The sequence below is a fragment of the Manis pentadactyla genome, chromosome 11, assembly GCF_030020395.1.
Source record: "Manis pentadactyla isolate mManPen7 chromosome 11, mManPen7.hap1, whole genome shotgun sequence".
Lineage (NCBI taxonomy): Eukaryota > Metazoa > Chordata > Mammalia > Pholidota > Manidae > Manis > Manis pentadactyla.
The window spans coordinates 124,328,380-124,350,722 of NC_080029.1; the positions used below are offsets into that span (position 1 = coordinate 124,328,380).

General features: G+C 42.6%; 1 protein-coding gene across 1 annotated transcript in view; it reads right to left on the reverse strand.

Annotated features, from left to right (window-relative positions):
* TMEM266 (transmembrane protein 266) overlaps positions 1-22,343 on the reverse strand; it is a 160,675-nt gene that overhangs the window by 86,830 nt on the left and 51,502 nt on the right. Inside the window, 2 exon segments of the mRNA XM_036907596.2 lie at positions 14,628-14,816; positions 16,853-16,959. Of these exon segments, the coding sequence (XP_036763491.2) occupies positions 14,628-14,816; positions 16,853-16,866 (203 nt within the window). The 5' untranslated portion in view covers positions 16,867-16,959.

A 22,343-nucleotide genomic window follows, 5' to 3' on the forward strand; every position in this document is an offset into this window, starting at 1 on the left:
CTGATTTCTCTTTCTGCTAGTTAATCCTTAGTGTATAGGAATGCAACCAATTTCTATGTAATAATTTTGTATCCTGAAACTTTGCTGAATTCAGATATTAGATCTAGTAATTTTGGAGTGGATTCTTTAGGGTTTTTTATGTACAATATCATGTCATCTGCAAACAGGGACAGTTTAACTTCTTCCTTGCCACTCTGGATGCCTTTTATTTCTTTGTGTTGTCTGATTGCTGTGGCCAGGACCTGCAGAACTATGTTGAATAAAAGTGTGGAGAGTGGGCATCCTTGTCTTCTTCTCAATCTTAAAGGAAAAGCTTTCAGCTTCTCGCCGTTAAGTATAATGTTGGCTGTGTGTTTGTTATGTTGAGGTACTTGCCCTCTATACCCATTTTGTTGAGAGTTTTTATCATGAATGAATGTTGAATTTTGTTGAATGCTTTTTCAGCATCTATGGAGATGATCATGTGGTTTTTGTCTTGCTTTTTGTTGATGTAGTGGATGATGTTGATGGATTTTTGAATGTTGTACCATTCTTGCATCCTTGGGATGAATCCCACTTGATCATGATGGATGATCTTTTTGATGTATTTTTGAAGTCAGTGTGCTAATACTTTGTTGAGTATTTTTGCATTTTTGTTCATCAGGGATATTGGTCTGTAATATTCTTTTTTTGTGGTGTCTTTGCCTGGTTTTGGTATTAGAGTGATGCTGGCCTCATAGAATGAGTTTGGGAGTATTCCCTCATCTACTTTTTGGAAACCTTCAAGGAGGGTGGGTATTAGGTGTTCACTAAATGTTTGATAAAATTCAGCAGTGAAACTATCTCATCCAGGAGTTTTGTTCCTAGGTAGTTTTTTTATTACCAATTCAATTTCCTTGCTGGTAGTTGGTCTATTCAGATTTTCTCTTTCTTCCTGGGTCAGCCTTGGAAGGTTGTACTTTTCTGGAAATTTGTCCATTTGTTCTAGGTTATCCAGTTTGTTACCATATAATTTTTCATAATATTCTCTCATAATTGTTTGTATTTCTGTGGTGTCTGTAGTGATTTTTCCTTTCTCATTTCTGATTCTGTTCATATGTGTAGACTCTTTTTTCTTGATAAGTCTGGTTAGGGGTTTATCTATTTTGTTTACTTTCTCAAAGAACCAGCTCTTGCTTTCATTGATTCTTTCTATTGTTTTATTCTTCTTGACTTTATTTGTTTCTGTTCTAGTCTTCAATATGTCCCTCCTTCTACTGACTTTGGGCCTCATTTGTTTTTCCTTTCCTAGTTTCATTAATTGTGTGATTAGACTGTTCATTTGGGATTGTTCTTCTTTCCTGAGGTAGGCCTGTACTGCAGTATACTTCCCTCTTAGCACAGCCTTCACTGTGTCTCACAGATTTTGCAGTATTGAATTATTGTTGTCATTTTTCTCCATGTATTGCTTGATCTTTGTTTTTATTTGGTCATTGATCCATTGATTATTTAGGAGCATGTTATTAAGCCTCCATGTGTTTGTGGGCTTTTTTGTTTTCTTTGTGTAATTTATTTCTAGTTTCATACCTTTGTGATCTGAGAATCTGGTTGGTACAATTTCAATCTTTTTGAATTTTGAGGCTCTTTCTGTGGCCTAGTTTGTGATCTCTTCTTGAAAATATTCCATGTGCACTTGAGAAGAATGTGCATACTGTTGCTTTTGGATGGAGTGTTCTGTAGATGTCCGTTAGGTCCATCTTTTCTAAAACGTTGTTCAGTGCCTCTGTCTCTTTACTTGTTTTCTGTCTGGTTAATCTGTCCTTTGGAGTGAGTGGTGTGTTGAAGTCTCCTAAAATTAATGCATTGCATTCTATTTCTCTCTTTAATTCTGTTAGTATTTGTTTCACATATGCTGGTGCTCCTGTGTTGGGTGCATATATATTTATAATAGTTATATCCTCTTGTTGGACTGACCCCTTTATCATTGCATATCATGATATCCCCATATCATGCAATGTCCTTCTTTGTCTTCTGTGACTCTTTGTTTTGAAGTCTATATTGTCTGATAAAAGTACTGCAACTCCTGCTTTTTTCTCCCTTTTAGTTGCATGAAATATCCTTTTCCATTCCTTTACTTTCAGTCTGTGTATGTCTTTGGGTTTGAAGTGAGTCTCTTGTAGGCAGGATATAGATGGGTCTTGTTTTTTTATCCATTCAGTGACTCTCTGTCTTTTGATTGGTGCATTCAGACCATTTACATTTAGCGTGATTATTGATAGGTATGTACTTATTGCCATTGCAGGCTTTAGATTCGTGATTACCAAAGGTTTAGGGGTAATTCCCTTACTATCTACCAGTCTAATTCAACTCACTTAGTATGCTATTACAAACACAACCTTAAGGTGCTTTCCTTTTTCTCCTTTTTCTTCCTCCTCCATTCTTTATATAGTAGGTATCATATTGTGTACTCTTTGTCTATCCCTTGATTGACTTTGGGGGTAGTTGATCTGGTTTTCCATCTGCTTAGTAATTAATTGTTCTACTTTGGTGTGGTTTTATTTCCCCTGGTGACATCTACTTAGCCTTAGGAATACTTCCATCTATAGCAGTCCCTCCAAGATTCAGTGTAGAGGTGGTTTGTGGGAGGTAAATTCTCTCAGCTTTTGCTTATCTGAAAATTGTTTAATCCCTTCTTCAAATTTAAATGATAATCTTGCCAGATAAAGTAATCTTGGTTAGAGGCCCTTCTGCCTCATTGCATTAAATATATCATGCCACTCCCTTCTGGCCTGTAAGGTTTCTGTTGAGAAATCTGATGATAGTCTGATGGGTTTCCTTTGTATGTGATCTTTTTTCTCTCTCTGGCTGCTTTTAAAAGTCTGTCTTTATCCTTAATCTTTGCGATTTTAATCATTATATGTGTTGATGTTGTCCTCCTCGGGTTGCTTGTGTTGGGAGATCTGTGCACCTCCATGGCTTGAGAGACTATCTCCTTCCCCAGATTGGGGAAGTTTTCAGCAATACTTCCTCAATAACACTTTCTATCCCTTTTTTCTCTCTCTTCTTCTGGTACCCCTATAATGTGGATATTGTTCCATTTGGATTGGTCACACAATTCTCTCAATATTCTTTAATTCTTAGAGATCTTTTTTCTCTCTTTGCCTCAGCTTCTTTGCATTCCTCTTCTTTAATTTCTATTCCATTTACTGTCTCTTCTACTACATCTAATCTCCTTTTAAATCCCTTCATTGTATGTTTCATTTCAGATATGGAATTTCTTAATGATTGAATAACTGACTTAAATTCGTTCCTGATTTCTTGAGTATTTTTCTGTACCTCCATAAGCATGTTTATGATTTTTATTTTAAACTCTCTTTCAGGAAGATTGGTGAATTCAGTTTCATTGGGCCCTTTTTCTAGGGTTTGGGAGATTTTTGTCTGAACCAGGTTCCTTTGATGTTTCATAATTCTATGTGGTGCCCTCTAGTGCCCAGAAGCTCCAGTCTCTGGAATTTCTCAGCCCCTGGAGTGAGTTGGGGATTGTAGGGGAGCCCAGATGGTGCCTGTGGGGAGTAAAGAACTGTCTTCTGATTTCCGGCTGCAGTCCCTGTCTTCAGTATCAGAGCCAGTGGGCTGAGCACACAGGCGTGAGCCTCTGTGCTTGGCGTCTCTAGCTGTTGTAGGTGGGGCCTCCCTCCGGCTGGCCTGCCACCAGTGGAATGACTGCTGGTTTGCGAGCAGGTGCCGGCAGGCCAGGAGGAAGGCACAGCAGGCCGCATGTCACAGCAGGGGGTGGGCGGGGGCTCAGAGCTGAGTAGCCAGCCAGCGGGACGGAGCGCCTGAAGCTCCTCAAAGTTCCCAACCCACTGGGAAGAGTGAGCCCAGATAACCTTGTCCACCTATCTCTTCTCCCACCTAGCAAGCACCATACAAACCCCACCCCATCAGCAGCCCTCTCATTGCTAGGAAGCCTCTCAGATAGCCTGCCTTTACTTTGTCCCATGTGGATCCCTGCCCTCCACAAATGGCCGGAATCTCAGGCTCTTAAGCATTCCATCTGTCTCAGCTCCCCAACCCCAGTAACCTCTAGAGCACCACACAGTGTAGGTCTGTGGTCCAAAGTAGACCTCCACGGCTGGGTGTTCAGCAGTCCCAGGCTTCCATCCCCCCCACTCCATTTCTCTTCCTCCAGCCGGTGAGCTGGGGTGGGGGAAGGGCTTGGGTCCCGCCAGATCTAGGCTTTCGTGCATTACCCTGGTTTGTGAGGTCTGCTCTGTTCGTGAGGTCTGTATGCAGTCTGGTGCAGCCTTCTTTCCTGTTGCTGTTTTAGGGCTAGTTGTATTAATCATATTTTCACACTATATGTGGTTGTGGGAGGAATTCTCTGTCTCACCTCTCACTCCACCATCTTCCCTTCGTATGACTAAGTTTTTTATTAAATTATCATTGATAACACAATTTTATGATGGTTTCAAATACACAACACCGTGGTTCAACACTCACCCATATGATCAAGTCCTCACCCCCTCCAGTGCAGTCACTTGTCTGTCAACGTAGTAAGATGTTACAGAGTCATTAACTGTACTCTCTGGGCTGTACTACGGTCCTTGTGACTAACCTATACTGTGATTGCAAATTATAGTGCCCCTTAATCCCCTTCTCCCTCTCTCCCCATCCTCCCCTTTGGTAACCACTAGTCCCTTCTCAGCGTCTGCAAGTCTACTGGTATTTTGTTCCTTCTGTTTTGCTTTGTTTTTATAACTCCACAAATAAGTGAAATCATTTGCTATATAACCAAGTGCTTTTTGATATTTTTGACAAATATCCCTAAAATCAAATTCTAAATGCAGTTTTTTTTTAACCTTGAACTTAACTTTGGGATTTTTCCAGAGGGTCCCTTAAACATCTCAAAGACTTGTTCTCTCTCCATACAAAAAGAGAAATGTTAAAGTAATCAGGCTTGATATGTTAAATTACATAGGAAGCATTGTTAAATGAGTAACAAATAAGTAACATACTGTCAAATAAGCCTTTTTATGTTGTGTTTGTATAGGTATAATTTATAAAAGTTCTAGAAATTGTCTGAAACTCCTAGAAATCTGAAATGTCTTGGTATGTTATCAACCATAATTTCAGTTATCTTAAAATGTATATGTCAGAAACAACCAAATTTCCTTGTCAATTCCATTATAATGAATATCATCAGACCTTTAACCATGGGCATTTTAAAGTCTTTTATCATTTACAGATAGCTATTATAATTCTAATGCTTTTGCAAAAGAGTTCCTACAGAAGTGCTTTGTCTTTAAGGGCATTCATGGAAAGGAGTTTAACAAGTACAGGTTTCTGATAACTTTAAGATCATAAAACTGAACTGGGTAAGAATTTCCAGAACTAGTGGAAAAACTCCATTCAAGGAGAACAAATATTAACTACATGAGACTGAATAAACTGAGGAGGATTTTAATTTTTACATTTTGTTTGAAACACAGCTGACTCTTTAATGTTTTATTTTTCCAGATTTAAGGTAACCTTTTCTCTTAACTATCTATGACTTAAATTTGGTAAAGTATACTTTTGTAAAAAATGTGGAAACATTTTCTTTTTCTCCCTACCTGATTGCTCCAGGATTCAGAAACTCTTGAGAATTCCCTTCATGGAAATATAGTTAGTTATCTGCATAAGTTCATAAGAACCTGTTCTCCATGTAACAGGACACAATTGGAAACGCTGGCTGAATCGCCATGGCTTTGACTGGAATGTCACATTTGAGAGAGATATGCATAGACTCAGAGCTCATTATTCTTGCTGCACTGAGGTAAAGAATCAGGCCAAGTTTAATGCAAACAAGGAAATTTTACTTTGACTATCTTTGGAAAAAAATGGGGATGATTATAGAGAGAAAAATATATTAGTTTCTTGTCCTGTTAATTGTCTTTGAGGTGTTGTTACATACCAGTAAATTGGACTAGATCCTGAATTCTTCTAGTTTCCTCAAATATTTTTGGCTATGGCTTTCCAAATCAACTTTTTCCATTTTCTCCCACCTTCTGATTTGGAATCACTGAGAACAAAGACTGCCTTTGAATTTCCTTGAATGTACTGTTCCAGATGGCAGCCAAATTTCAGAGATGGGAAGCTTAGGTACACATATCCTACTTTAAAAGGGTCTCCTTCAGACTCTAGGAACTGCACCCCAGCTGGAGACCTCAGAATCAAACTACCTATGAAGAGAAGTGGCCAACATTAAGGTGGACCGCGTCTTCCCAGGACGTTGGATGAAGAATACTTCATTCCATTTCTCCTTCCCTCTCTGACCATCCTTCTCCTGATTCTTATACCATCTTTATGATTCTTTTGTCCACCTTTTGCCTTGTTCTGTCTTGGGAAGATATCTAAGGCCATTAAAAAGTGGGTTAATTCAATTTTCAAAAATCTGTTTGATTTGCCACAATGCTCGTGATTCTGTAATTCTGTTCATAACACACTTCTCCCTGATATCCAATGCCTCAGTTTCTCTGGAATAAATTCAGCCTCCTCTCAAATTTTTCCAGGCTCCCTGACCCTGGGGGTCCATTTTCCCTGTCTCTGGTTTACAACCCCAAACCCAGAGAACTTTGCACCCAGGCCCTGCACAAAGAAAGGGACATGAGGTAAGGGAACCAGAATAAAACCACCTGTGTGGTCTGTAGACCCTTAAGTTTCACTGGCCTCCATGGCTGTCACCATTCTAGTCCTGAGCTACAGAATCAAATCAGAAGTACCAGGAAGCATTCATAATTCAGCATTAGCTTCCTTTGGTAGATCCTTATTTCCAAGGATCTATTTCAGGAGTAAATGTAAATGGGGCTATAATCAGGAGCCTTACCTGTGGAATCCGCTGCTATGCCAACAGATGTTCTTGCTGACAGGACAGCACTTGATCATCTTTTAGCTGACCAATGAGGTGTCTTTTGTGGCTAACACCACCTCCTGCACCTGGATTAACACTTCTGCGAAAGTTGAAACTCAGTTATGTAAGATCACTGAGCAAGCCAGGCTGAAGAAGAGGCTCCTTCAACAGGGTTTTCCTTTGATTTAAATATCTGATTTGGATTGTTTTTGGCCTTAGGAATGATGGATCTAAAATTCACTCCTGACATTGGGAATTATGTTGTTTATAAAAATCACAGTAGTCTCTGCAGCATGCTGTACTCTCTCAAATGCTTTAAATGCACATTTACAGCTGTTAACCACCAAGCAAATGATCTCCCGAAGACTGGAATATCAAAAAAGGAATGAAGAGAATGACCTACTTAAAAAACATGAACCTAAAGTCATGACATGTGACCACCACACAGAGGATCAGCAAAACCTTCAAGAACTTCAGAGCAGTAGCCGGGAGTGGTGCTAACACCTTACCTTTTGATCACAGCTCTCAGTCTGAGTGTCACGATCAAAAGGGGCAACAGTTCAAAACTGGAGTCACATGCTAAACCCCACATACGCAAACCAAGACTTAATACCTCTCCTAACTGCAGTTTTGGCCTCTCTCAGGAATGTAACCTTTAACCAGTCAATCTGGAAATACCTAGTCAGCACTAGTGAGATAATCTGCCCGATGAGATCCCCACCTTCCTCCAAGAGAAGGTGATCTTGCCCCCAAAGAATCCACTCTTTGCCGGAATAACTTCCTTTACTCACCTCCTCTGCCTATAAAAGTCTACCATTTTGTATAGCTCCTCAGCTCTGTTCTGTCTGCTAGATAGGATGTTGTCTGATTTATCAATTGCTGAATAAAGCCATGCAGGGAAAATACAAGTTCCTATGGGAGGATCCTCACATGACCCTAAACTACTTGGTGATGTAACTGGCCTGCTGCTAGGCTGCTGCTTCCACACCTGAGGCAATAAGCTCTTATGGACCCAGTCACTATATAAAGAGCTCTGCCCCGTGATCTGGGCAGAGGCAGAGAGGAAGGGGGATTACACCTGAAGACTGTTGGATGGAGATGTGATTCTAGTGCTTGACTTATCACCAGGAGAATAAAGCCTGGTATAAACCCTTTTAACCCCAAGAACAGTTTCACTGTCATTTCTCAGTTTCACTGAATCCATAGTGAACTTTCCCAGGGCTGTGTCTTGCCAATGGGTTTCAGCCCCGGGCAAGTTTGCTATGGATTCACTGTGACCAAAGAAAATGACAGCAAAACGTTGTTGGGGTGAAAGGGTTATACCCAACTTTATTTCCAGGTGGCAGGTCAGTCACTAGAATCCCGTTCACTCAGAGCCAGTCTGCAGGCAGCAAGCCGGTCTCTGCCTCTGGGCCCCTCTGCACAGTTGTCCTGCACAGCCGTCCTCTGGGCCTCTGCCCTTGTCGCTGCCACCACTCCAGCCTCTGCTCTGCTCTCCTGCAGCCTTGCAGCCCTGCCACTGTGTGGTGCCCAGAGCACTGGGCGGAGCTCTTTTTATAGAGTCAACAGCCATGTATTGCCCACAGGTGTGCAGTGGGCTAGTCAGCCAGGGCCCGGTGAGAATCCTGCCACAGGAACTCTCACTTTATCCACAGCTGAAACCCTCAGGCAAGACAACTGGCATAGTCAGCAGGATTCACTGTAGACCAAGAACAGAACAGGCTGCCCTCATGGGAGGGGTGCCTCAGCGGGCTGCCCCTGTGAATGGGGAGACATTTGAGTGTCCCCCAGTGGGCATTGTGGTCTGAGGTGGCTTGCCTCCTAGAGGGCTGGGCCCCACCCCAGGACTGGAGGCAAGGGGAGGTGACCCCTGAGGCAGGAGGGGTGGCCCTCGTCATAATAAGGAGGTCCTCTGAGGAGCAGGGTGCCCATGAGGCAGCGGAAACCGTGGGTTGGCTGTTCCTCGCAGTATTAAAAAAGTCTACAGGTGAGAACTGCAAGAGACACAAGAAACGGCAGCACAAGAACACGAACTGTGAAGTGCTACAGATTTCCTGAAGAACGAAATGGCATTGATATGAGAGGGGGCAGCCTGAGAATAAGAGCTGCAAGGTGCAGTGTAGTAGGTAAAGGATTCTTTGCAGAATGAGACAGCAGTGCTGCCAGGTGCTCTGAAGAAGGCAAATGTCATGAAGAAGATGAAGGGCTGGTGCCGGGGGCACTGACCCCTCCTCTATTGAAAGCCTGCACAGTTGAAGTAAAGAAAATAAAGATGCAGCCACCATGGGTTCCTCTGGGAGAGGTGCAGCCCCTCAATGCTCCGCCCCTGTACTCAGGCTGAGCTGGTGGATTTGGGCGCCTGGTTTTGGCAGAAGCCCTCAGAGTCAGTATCAGCTTGGCTTCTGAGTCTTTGGGATGTAGTTGGGGATGGAATTTTTCTGTCTGGATCAGAGGTGGGGAAACTGGCTTCCCCGACCTTTCATCTTGCCTTGAGGCAGTGATCACAAAAACCCCAGAAAAATCACTCCCTCCTCATTTGGATTATCGCCGCGCCTCACGATGTATGGCTTGATCAGGGTGATTTATCTTCTTCCCCCACTAGATGGCAGACATACGCCAAGCTCCAACAGGCGTTATGGGAGGTAGGCATGAAAAATGCCATTTATATTCCTGAGAATTATGGCCTACATGAGGAACCCTTTACTGTGGGAATGAGAAATGTGCTTCAAACGGCCCCTCTGTCCCTCTTTGGGCCCCTAGTGGCCATTCTTGCCCCTCATTTAGGACAGCCCATAAGTGAGGTTATACATTTGGTAGCAGACGGGAGAGGCTGAAATAAGGACAGCACAGAAGGAAATACAGTCTGCTACTCAGAGGAAGAGTTTAAAGTGTCCCATGAAGGTCATGAGGACCCAGATATGGGTTGATTTGATAAAGGTAGGGACAGAGAGAAATTAGATGGAAAGTCAAAATCTTACTGGAGCCGTATTAGCAATTAAAGCCAGAGCAGCCGTTCCAGCGGTCCACTAAAATGAGGACCAAGAGATGGAAGCCACAGACAAAGTCACAAGACTGGCCTGTGTGTCTGCAAGACTTTCTGGTGGAGAGGATGAAGAAGCCCTCCAGGGAGTGGAGAAGGTAGGTATTGTAAGGCCCACCATGGTCCTTTTAGTTCACTAAAACGTGTCTTGTTGCCCTGAAGGTTAATCTTCCTTAATGTCTGTGTGTATTGGGCACACACCCTAGCAAAAAATATTGCTTGCTGGGTGTGCACAGAAAGTGTGAGTCATGAACTCATGTGAGTACAGCTGGTTTAAATACAGCTGTGATGACCACTTGGTGGCAATGGATCTCCTCAGGCTTGATGGTTATAATTTTTGTTACCTGTATCAAAATCTTGTTGTATCATAATTTTTGTTATTATTTGTATGTTGTTGTCATCCTCTGTTGCTGTTGTGGAATCTGGTTATAGTGCTCCAGCTTTCTTGCACAGGGACCATCACAGAGGATAGAGGGTGCACAGATTGTGAGGCAAGAATCCTGGAATGGGGTGGAGTGTAGAGAAAATTAAAGTTCCTATGGCCAGGATTCCCACCTGACCCTGGTCTGCTTGCTCACTGCATACATGTGGGCAATATATTATTATTAACTCGATAGAAAGAGCTCACCATGTCTGGGCTGCAGGAGAGCAGAGGCTGGAGTGGTGGCAGTACCTAGGACAGAGACTGAGATGGCTGTGGGGATGGAGAGGCCTTGGAGGCAGAGACTGGCTTGCTGTGTGCAGACCTGCTCTTGAGGTGCATGGCATTGACTTGCCACCATGAGAATAAAGCTGGGTATAAACCCTTTCACCCCAATAATGTTCCATTGTCATTTTTTGGTTTCACTGAATCAAGAGTGAACTTACCCAGGGCTGAAACCCACTGGCAAGACAAGCCAATTTGATCTTCAAATTTACTCTATTGAATTTTGCTTTTTAGCAGTAAGAAGAAGTATTTTTAAAATTTTGTTATCATTAGTCTACAATTACATGAAGAACATTATGTTTACTAGGCTACCACCTTCACCAAGTACCCCCCACACACCCCATTACAGTCTCTGTCCATCAGTATAGTAAGATGTTGTAGAGTCACTACTTGTCTTCTCTGTGTTGCACAGCCCTCCCCGTGCCCCCCCAACATTATACATGCTAATCGTAATGCTCCCTTTCATTTTCCCTGCCCTTATCCCTCCCTTCCCTCCCACCCTCCCCAGTCCCTTTCCCTTTGGTAACTGTTAGTCCATTCTTGGTTTCTGTGATTCTGCTGCTGCTTTGTTCCTTCAGTTTTTCTTTGTTCTTATACTTCACATATGAGTGAAATCATTTGGTACTTGTCTTTCTCCGCCTGGCTTATTTCACTGAGCATAATACCCTCTAGCTCCATCCATGTTGTTGCAAATGGCAGGATCTGTTTTTTTCTTACAGCTGAGTAATATTCCATTGTGTATATGTACCACATCTTCTTTATCCATTCATCTACTGATGGACACTTAGGTTCCTTCCATTTCTTGGCTATTGTAAATAGTGCAGTGATAAACATAGGGGTGCATCTGTCTTTTTCAAACTGGGCTGCTGCATTCTTAGGGTAAATTCCTAGGAGTGGAATTTCTGGGTCAAATGGTATGTCTATTTTGAGCTTTTTGAGGAACTTCCATATGGCTTTCCAGAATGGTTGAACTAATTTACATTCCCACCAGCAGTGTAGGAGGGTTCCCCTTTCTCCACAACCTCGTCAACATTTGTTGCTGTTTGTCTTTTGGATGTTGGCCATCCCAGCTGGTGTGAGGTGATATCTCATTGTGGTTTTAATTTGCATTTCTCTGATGACTAGCGATGTGGGGCATCTTTTCATGTGTCTGTTTGCCATCTGAATTTCTTCTTTGGCGACCAGTCTGTTCAGCTCCTCTGACCATTTTTTAATTGGATTATTTGCTTTTTGTTTGTTGAGGTGCGTGAGCTCTTTATGTATTTTGGATGTCAGCACTTTATCGGATCTGTCATTTATGAATATATTCTCCCATACTGTAGGATGTCTTTTTGTTCTATTGATGGTGTCCTTTGCTGTACAGAAGCTTTTCACCTTGATATAGTCCCACTTGTTCATTTTTGCTTCTGTTTCCCTTGCCCAGGGAGATATGTTCATGAAGAAGTTGCTCATGTTTATGTCCAAGAGATTTTTGCCTATGTTTTTTTTCTAAGAGTTTTATGGTTTCATTACTTACATTCAGGTCTTTGCTCCATTTTGAATTTACTTTTGTGTATGGGGTTAGACGGTGATCCAGTTTCATTCTCTTACATGTAGCTGCCCAGTTTTGCCAGCACCACCTGTTGAAGAGACTGTCATTTCCCCATTGTATGTCCATGGCTACTTTATCATATTTTAATTGACCATATATGTTTGGGTTAATATCTGGGGTCTCTATTCTGTTCCACTGGTCTGTGGCTCTGTTCCTGTGCCAGTACCAAACTGTCTTGATTACTGTGGCTTTGTAGTAGAGCTTGAAGTTGGGGAGTGAGATCCCCCCACTTTATTCTTCCTTCTCAGGATTGCTTTGGCTATTCGGGGTCTTTGGCATTTCCATATGAATTTTTGAACTATTTGTTCCAGTTCATTGAAGAATGCTGTTGGTAATTTGATAGAGATTGCATCAAATTTGTATATTGTTTTGGGCAGGATGGCCATTTTGATGATATTAATTCTTCCTAGCCAGGAGCATGGGATGAGTTTCCATTTGTTAGTGTCCTCTTTAATGTCTCTTAAAAGTGTCTTATAGTTTTCAGGATATTGGTCTTTCACTTCCTTGGTAAGGTTTATTCCTAAGTATTTTATTCTTTTTGGTGCAATTGTGAATAGAATTATTTTCCTGATTTCTCTTTCTATTAGTTCATTGTTAGTGTATAGGAAAGCCACAGATTTCTGTGTGTTAATTTTGTATCCTGCGTTTTTGCTGTATTCTGATATCAGTTCTAGTAGTTTTGGAGTGGAGTCTTTAGGGTTTTTTATGTACAATATCATGTCATCTGCAAATAGTGACAGTTTGACTTCTTCTTTACCAATCTGGATTCCTTGTATTTCTTTGTTTTGTCTAATTGTCGTGGCTAGGACCTCCAGTACTATGTTGAACAACAGTGGGGAGAGTGGGCATCCCTGTCTTGTTCCTGATCTCAGAGGAAAAGCTTTCAGCTTTTCACTGTTCAGTATAATATTGGCTGTGGTTTATCATATATGGCCTTTATTATGTTGAGGTACCTGCCCTCTATACCCATTTTGTTGAGAGTTTTTATCATGAATTAATAGCATGTTGATTTTTATTTTGAATTGTCTTTCAGGAAGAGTCACGAGGTCCAGATCATTTAAATCTTTCTCAGGAGTTGTATTAATAATTTTACTCTGGACCAGGTTCCTTTGGCGTTTCATGTTTGTATATGGCGCCCTCTAGTGTCCACAAGCTCTACTCTGGAGCTGCTCAGCCCCTGAAGCAATGTCGGGGGTCGCAGGGGAGCGGTATTGGTGTCTGGGGGGAGGAAAGAGTTGTTCCCCGCCTCCCGGCTGCTGTGCTGTCTCCACTGCCTGAGCCAGTGGGCCGGTCACACAGGTGTAAGTTTTTGTCCCAGAGCAGCTGGATGTGGATCCCTGCTTTCCACAAGTGGCCGGAATCCCAGTCTCCCCAGGAACTCTGCCTGTGTTAACTTTCCAACCCGGTAGTCATGCAAGTCTCATGAAAGCACCATGAAATGTAGGTTTGTGCTCCCAGCGCAGATCTCCGAAGCGAGGTATTCAGCAGTCCCAGGCCTTCCACTCCCTCCCTGCTCCGTTTCTCTCCCTCCTGCCAGTGAGTGGGGATGTGGGAAGGGCTCTTGTCCTGCTGGGCCACAGCTCTGGTACGTTACTCCGTTCGCTGAGGTCTGCTCTTTTCTCCAGGTGTGTGCAGTCTAGCACAGTCCTCTTTCCTGTTGCTCTCTCAGGATTAGTTGTGCCAACTATATTTTCTAATTGTATCCAGTTTTAGGAGGAAGCCTCTCTCTCTCCTTCAAGCCATCTTTAATCGGATCTCCTCCATTGGGTTTTCACACTACCATTCACCTCCAGAAAGTATGTTTGTAAGATAGACCAGGCTAATGAGAAGTTAACTGGGGAACAATGGTACCCAGTCTGATTGACAAGCTAAGTAGGAGAGGGTAGAGGCCACTCCTTTGAACCAGGAACTAACATATCCTACAGGTCCTTGCTGGAAAAGGAGCAGCTAACATCTGCAAAGCTCCCAGCTGAATGCTGCCAAATTCCCTTACATACTTAACATGTTACTGCACATAGAATGCTATCTTCCTGGCCTCTGCCCTGGTGGGAGTTGGTGGATGAAGGGCTGTGCAGTCCAAGTCTGTTCCCTATGGGCTCTGTGACCTTGGGTGAGTCCCTAAATCTGTGGGTGTTCTGACTTCCAACTATATAGACAGGAGTTTGGATGGGCCATTAAGGAGTGATTCAGACCTAAGACAAATTTTATGAATCTCTGGGTTCCAAGCAAATGTCACATAGCAGTGACAGATATTTTCTGTGCCCAAAGAGTTTTTCCGAGGAAACTGTCTGAAGAGAAGAAGAGCCCGGGTGGCCTGATGTGACCTTCTGGCCTCTGACTATTTGGCATCTCTAATCTCTGTGTTGACTCACTGGAGGTACCCATGTAAACCCAGGGAGTTATGCAAGGGAGTTTTTCACTCAACAATCCCAACACCTACCCTTCTCTTTGGTAATCTTCATCCAGATTTGACAGGAGCTGTGAGCCCGCCGTGGAAAGGTCAACTGCAGCCAGGGGCAAGTCCCGGTAGGCAAAGTTCACCAACTGTATAGGAGCAATGCTCTTTGTTTCCTCGTCTACTTGTTGGGAGATGATCTCAACTTCAGAAATTCCTCCTTCTATGGCAGGCCTGTAGTGGAGAGGAGGCGACAGGGTGAGTCATCCCTCAAGAACAAAATAATGTTTCCATTCCCAAAGGAAAGGAGGGAGTACATACCAGAATCTATGCTGTGCTGGTGGAGGGCAGGGGAAGTATGAGGTCACCATTCTTTTGCACTGGCCACCCAAGGGACTGGTCTGAGACCCTAACAGCCTTATCTCCTTCACTAGTTGAGAAAAAGTGGAAGAATAGGAAGAGGAATTTCTCAGACATTAAAATATGAGCTTTGAGGGCAGGGTCCTTCATCAAGGGGACATAAAGACCCAGATGGAAACTGCCAACCTGCAAAATCAGGGCTTAGACTTTTAGGATTCTTGGTCACTGGACCTTACATTGGGGTAATATATTCTTCTAAATTGTCTTCTGGGTTTTTGTGAAGGTCCTTTGAAATGCTCTACCATCTATATCACAGCAGAGAAAAGAGGTTTTTGTTCCCAACCAGGTGTACTGCCAATGGTAGTGGGGACAGAAGCCAGCTGTCCCTGGGAACTACTCCCTTCCTACTTGGCCTGGTCCAACAGGCTTCTGTTTCTCAACAACTGAAATAAAAGTATGGCTGTTTATTGGGAAAATACTGACTCCAGGTGTTTCTAAAAACATAGATGCTGAGTTGAATTTGTTATTTTTTCTTCTGGACTACTCAAAGAAACTGAGTTGCGAAACTGAACAAATAGGGCTTTCTGATCCATGGGGTGTTCGTGGGAGGCTGGGTTGAGCTGCTGAGACTAAGAGGCTGTGGCTTGGAGAAGCACAGAACAAGCTCTTCTGCCTTCCTGACTTCCCTTCCGTTTGCCCTCCTGCCAGTGGCCATAGCAGCCCTACACATGACCATGTCTCTGGCCACAGCAGGAGGAAACAAGGCCTCTCTTGGCAGGAGTGAAGAACTTTCGGTTCATAGTCTGAGTATTGAGACTACCTCCTTGGATATGAAGAACAGAGTATGGTGGACAATGTGTATTAATGGCTCTATTCCGCAACCCCCCTTTACCATGTGACTGCAGCTCCTCACATCAAAACAAATTTCCACAATCCTTGATTCTGTGTGTATATGATTTTTTTTTTTTGGCCGGTGGAATGTTAGTGGATATGACACAGGCAGAGGTATGAAAAGAATTTCTGCTTGTGCTCTAGCCCCTCTGAGTTGCTGTTAGAAGGTGACCAGCCTACCCTAGGGGAGGGTGACAGACACATTGAGCAGCGTCCAGTCTCACCTAGATCAGCTGACAGCAAGCTAAGCCCCACATCTAAGAGTGATGCAGCCAAGCCTGGCAGAGCCATCTAGCCGGCTACCCCAGACATGGGAGGAATAAGCATTTGCTGCTGTGTTCTGCTAAGGTCCTGGGGTTGGCTGTCATGTGGTATTACTGTGGCAAAAGGCAGCAAGCTCGTGCTCCAGATGACAGCAGCGCGGCAGGCCAGGCAGCGCGGCGTGACCAGAGTGCTGTGCTCACCTTGGGGTTTTTGCCAGTGAGTCGCAGGACACAAAACAAGTGACTGCTTTGCCTGTGCCTGGTTAGATTGACTGGTTGGTCTACATGGCTTCTTAGTTTTTGAGAACTGAAAGTAATTCTCCGTTAAGAGTTTTGTCCCTGGTTTCATAAAGCCTGCTTTCAGAAGCCCTCTCATGATTTCTAAATCTTGCATTTCCCCTTTTGTGATTCACCTGAAGCACCTCCGAATCTCTCCTTGAGGTTTGCTTTTTGAAAGGATGGCTCATTTTCTGTGGCTTCCTGTGAGAGGCAATGTGTGTAGTGGTTGTCTGAATCAGAAGATCCTTGTCTTATGGGAAAGAGAGTTTTGGATGCAGAATTCCTCTGCTCTTTCTGAACTGAAAGACTAGATGACATTAGTGAAAAAGAAGATTTTAACGAGTCATTTTAGTGTCAGGTTCAAGGACAAAACTACCTTAACCTCCTCCAACCTCACAGGGCTGAGGAAGGAGCTGTACCTGTGATTCTGAGGCACCAACTCTGCGTCCAAAGACAGGAGATCCCAGTGTTACTTACTGTGGGTTGGTCATGTTGAAAGATGCAACCAGAGCCACGGGTTTTCTTGGTGTCTAGTGGGGCCCAGCTCTCTTGATGCCTGATGTCAGCATTTCTAAGTGTGAATTCTACAAGACATACACATATGTACCCTGAAGACAAATAATTGAATTGAATGAATCTGTTAAACTCAGGTGTCAAGCCAAAGTCCCCATAAAGCTCATCTTAAAAAAACAAGTTCTTAAAACTTTCTTCCATGTAGTACTTTTCATCAAGGTTATGTTTGAACAAAGTGTATGTTTATCCTATGGGGGATAACAATAGACATAGTTTCTCACTTTCAAAGATGAATAAATGGTCCAGAGTGACAAAATTACTTTTCTGTGTCCCATAGATGGTGGAAGAGCCTTGTTTGGACACCAGATGGTCTAATTTCTCATCTACAACTCTTTCCACCAAATGGCCATAACTAAGAAAACCAGTGTAATTTGACACTCCATCTTTAGGAATCTCAGAAAAATCTCAGGTGTTCTCCCACAGTGAAAGAGGCATCATAGCCTGGGGCCAGACTGCCTGGGGCAGAGCCTCACTCCCACTTACTAGCCTTGTCATCTTGAGTAAGTTAGTTAACCCCTTGTCCCCAGTTTCTCCACCTGTAAAATGGGAATAATAATAGAACTAACTAAATGGTTTAATATATGTAAAACACTTAGAATAGTGTCCAGCATGTAATATCAACTTTTATTGTCATAATTATCTTATAAATTTAAATTGCACTATCTTAAATCTGAGCACATTCCAAAGCATTTGGATGACTAAGTGTAAAATTTTCTCTGAAAATCTGGACTAGGTAAATAGAATATACTTTTCTGTAAACCAGTGCTATGGTACCGACTAGGAGATGGTATGTAACATTCCAGCAGAAAGTCCACAAAGAGATAGATCCAGGTTCTGGGTGATGTTGAACAAGTTCCTAGGGAGGTTACTCAGAGACAATACTTGTTCAAGTTGCATTCTACTGCAAACTATTTTGCCTCAAAGACATCAACACAGGAGAAACTCCCCTCCCAATCCTGAAGCTCAGCAACCAAAAGCAGTTGAACTGGAGAGATGAAAGATGTTACATTGTGCAAAAGGAAAAGGCACTCCCAGCGGGGGAAAGGTGTCAAAGGGTGGATGAGAAATCTGTAAAGTGAGGAAGCTTCTCTGAGTTCTGTGAAATTTAAAAAATGAGAACTCAAGTTAAAGGTACTTGAGAAAATCTTGGTAAAGTCTGAACTTAGAGCAATCGGAAAGAACAGAGATGGAGAGCTTTCTAAAATTAGAAGGGTTTTAATGTAAGGAGCCAGCATTTCCACACCAGATGTTTGTGGGGCAAATAAAAGCAAGGGGCAACAGCAGGGAGAATTTGGACTTTTTGCAACCACACCTTGTTAAGAGCTTCATCTTACCTTAGTATATCTTAGTAAGAAGGGCCTAAATGTTAAAACCATGTTAAAAGGTACTATAAAATACCTTTGTAGTATTTGGGATATTGTGTATGGATTGTACAGTAAGTTTTATAAAATTCCCCATCCTATAATACGAATTTAGTCAGTCTCAATCTTAAGCCTCAAATTAATAAACTCTTCTCAGTAGTAAAATTGGTTATATTGTGCACTTAATCTCAACTGGCCAAGAAATCAGGTAACCGCAAAGGGGACAACAGGAGAGCAATGCCCCCTTCAGGAATGGTATTTTAACAAGTTACATTCCCAGCACTTACTGTACTATGCAAGGTACTGGCCCTGTGTCAGATGCTACAGGAAGATCTTTGCTTTCGTGGACCTTCCAGTCTGGGTGGATAGGCAAGTTTGAAACATACAAAACTCCAAAATTTTTGTTTGAAGAACAAGTAAAACTTGACAGTTCTCTTTATAAGTAATAAGCATGAACTGCTACAGTAATATAACATGGCCAATACAAAACGTATACAAAAAATAGAAATGAAAATGATTTTCAAAAATTTCTTTGACCTTTTAGGAAGGAAAATTTCAAGGAAGCAGAATTGTAGAGAATTATATAATGAATTTCTAGTTACCTGTCACCCAACTTCAACAATTATCAACTTGGACAATCTTGTTTTCCTCTATATCCCTGTCCCATCCCCACACCTCAAATTATTTTGAAACAAATCCCAGGTGTCTTTTCATTATCTGTAAATGTTTCAATATGTAGCCTAAGGAAAAGGATTCCCTTTAAAAGACATAACCACAAAACTATCATTACCCCTAAGTCAACAACACTTTCTTTATATTATCAAATATCCATTTCCCCATTTGTCCTGTGATTTTTTAAGGTTTGTTGAATCAGACCCACACATTATGATTGGTTAATGTAACTTTTAAGTCTCATTTAATCTGTAGGTCTCTGTGGATAAAATGAAGGTTCCTGTGGCCAGGATTCTCACCTGGCCCTGGTCTGCTAGCTCACTACACACATGTGGGCAATGTTGCTATTGACTCTATATAAAGAGCTCCGCCCTGTGCTCTGGGCAACATGGTGGCATGGCTGCAGGGCAGCAGAGCAGAGGCTGGCGAGGTGGCAGCACCGAGGACAGAGACTGAGACAGCTGCGGTGCAGAGAGGCCCAGAGGCAGAGACCAGCTTGCTGCCTGCAGACTCGCTCTGAGTGGACGGGATTCTAGTGACTGACCTGCCACTGTGGGAATAAAGTTGGGTATAACCCTTTCACCCCAAGAATGTTCCACTGGCATTTTTTGGTCTCATTGAATCCATAGTGAATTTTCCCTGAGCTGAAACCCACTGGCAAGACAGTCTTCCCCTCTTTTTTCCATGCAGTGTTTTAGAAAAACTGAGTCATTTGTCCCAGGAGTTTTCTGGATTATGGTGATTATATCCCTTCAGTGTCATTTAACAAGTTCCTCTATCTTCTATATTTCCTGTGAATTTTACTTAGTCAATTGACTTTAATCAGATTTAGGTTCAGTTTTTTTGGCAAGACTATAGGCAGTGCTGTGACCTGCATTAGGAGACACATAATGTCTTCTTATTCCTCTTTTTGTGACATTAACAGCCATTGATGATCACTTCCTAGACCCATTAATTCACAAGGGCTTGCAAAAGGGTTATATTATGATTTTATCATCTCTTCTTCAGCTTCTATGCAGGCAAATTCTTGCTGATCAACTTTTTGATTACCCTAAGGTACAGTTCATATAGGAAAGGAAGCACAAACACTTAGCTTTTCCTCCTTTGTTTATTGGTTTTCAAAACAATGAATTGGTATCTTGATATCTTCCAGAGTTGATCAATGAGGTGTTTTGGGTTTTTTTTCCCCACAGGATTATACATTTAAATGCTCGTTCAGTAGGGGTTGAGTCGAGGAGCAGACTGTCTGGGGAGGGGGCTGGAAGTTTCCTGGAGAGAAGATGTGGGAGGGGGAAAGAAATGACTGGCATCCCCAGGACAAGGTGAAGATTGGCGGGACAGGGTAAAATCATTTGGAGAAATGGTGGGGAGGCTGCTTCAGTCAGAGGTTTTGATCCTTTACAAGCAGCACATTTTAGAAGGCAAGATCCCTCAAGATAATGTCGTTTAAAAATAACGATTCCCAAATAAAATAACCCCCAAACCCAAGCCTAGCATGAAGCAGGTGTAGTCTAGCACTCTATAAATGAACAACTGAAGTGCAAACCTGCTTCTCATAAACCTGGTAAAAGCACAAGAGAAAACATGGATTTGGATTTACTGGGTCTGACTGTGCTGGGTAGTAAAGCTGTTTGACTTTGGTAAAATTTTAGTCTCTTCCACTTGTTGCTCATGAATCTTTGTAATTACCAATATCATGTTTGCTTGTCCCAGCCAAATCTGCAAAATTCAGGCTGACGTCCTAAGAGTGTCAGAGGTGAAAAAGGTTTCTAAGATCAAGTAGTTCCCTTACCTACCAGGTAAAAAAGCCTATAATACAGCTCACCTGTCCCCAACGGTAACCTGGCCCATTCCTCCTCACTGGTACAACAGCCCCTTGGCAAACTCCACCTGCTTTCATACACATTCCATTGGTTCCCAAGTTTGGTTTTACTCAGGGGGACTTTGGGAAAATATAAATTCATAGGCTACATTGCAGAAATGCTGAATCATAATTCTGCAAGTGAAGAATGAGATTTTTACGTTCCCCAGGTGTTTTTGGCATGCAGCTACTCCACTTGACCCTCTGTATCAGTGGTTCTCAAACTTTCCATTGCACCAGAATCACCTGGAAGGTTTATGAAAACAGATTGTTGGCACCACCCATGAGAATCCTTATTTAGGGTGTCTGGAGTGGGAGCCTGAGAATTTATATTTTCAACAAATTCCCAGGGGAATACTGATTTGCTGAGCCACAAACCACATTCTGACCTTCTGAGTCAGAAAGTTCGCCTGAGGGAAGATGTTATTTTTAATCCCTATTTTGCAGTTGAAGTTAACTGGTTGCAAAGCTACTGTGGTGGAATTGTCAGCAGAACTTACCACCCTGGCCAGGCTAACAGGTATAACAAATACTTTCACTAGCACAAAACAGAAAATCTGACTAATGGTGAAGAATTAGTCTAATAATAAGAGTCCTGGAGGCCTTGGCTCAAAGATATCACCAAGGATCCAAGCTCTTTTCACCCTACTGTCTCCCCATCCCGTGTGATGCACTCCTTATACATATATTGTCATGTGGTTGCAGAGTGGCTGCTGCAGTTCCAGCTTGTACATCCTCACACCAGCTCCAAGCCAGAAGAAATAAAGATTAAGAAAAATCTCACAAAGCTCTAATCATATTCAGCAGGCACTATCTTTCCAAGCTCTCTAGCCAACATTTGCTGATGTCTCCTTGAGCAGAGTTGGGTAAAATGGCTGCAAAGTTGTCTGGGACAATAGGCAGCTGGTCAAGGAAGTAAGAAGTGATATGAAAGCACAGACCAGTCATGATGACCCGGGGGGCTGGGCGCACTGTTCTCACAAACAAATCTCTGTTCTCTTAGCAAGAAGTGAGAAGCAGCAGTTGTGTGTGTAACTGGTTATCTGCCAGACTAGATGTGGACACTTCTGACATGGTTCTGAGACTCAGCTGAGTAAGTTCCCTGGGTTTCCAAATGAGACTGAATAAGTGTTGGTAAGTGACCAGCAAGGAAATATAAAGAATGTGCTCTCACAAAACTTTGGGGCTCTTTTATTTAGAGAGCACTGCATGTGTGTAAGGTTCAGTTTTGACACCATAAAGCTCGCTGTAGAATCTGCTCCTAGGGAGAAGCCACGGAGCGCTGGCACCTTTCACAGACATGATGTCCCACACTCCCAGGAGGAGACAGCTGTGTTTCTTCTGCCAGATGAGAAAGATTTCTGTATTACAACTCAAGGACATCCTTGTTATTACCTTGACCCATTAATACCTTGCTCCATTAACAAGGAGCTAAGATGAAGAAAATCAATCATGTACCTGACTGTTCTCCCACTCTAATCTCCAGGCCATTGCAAAGTTC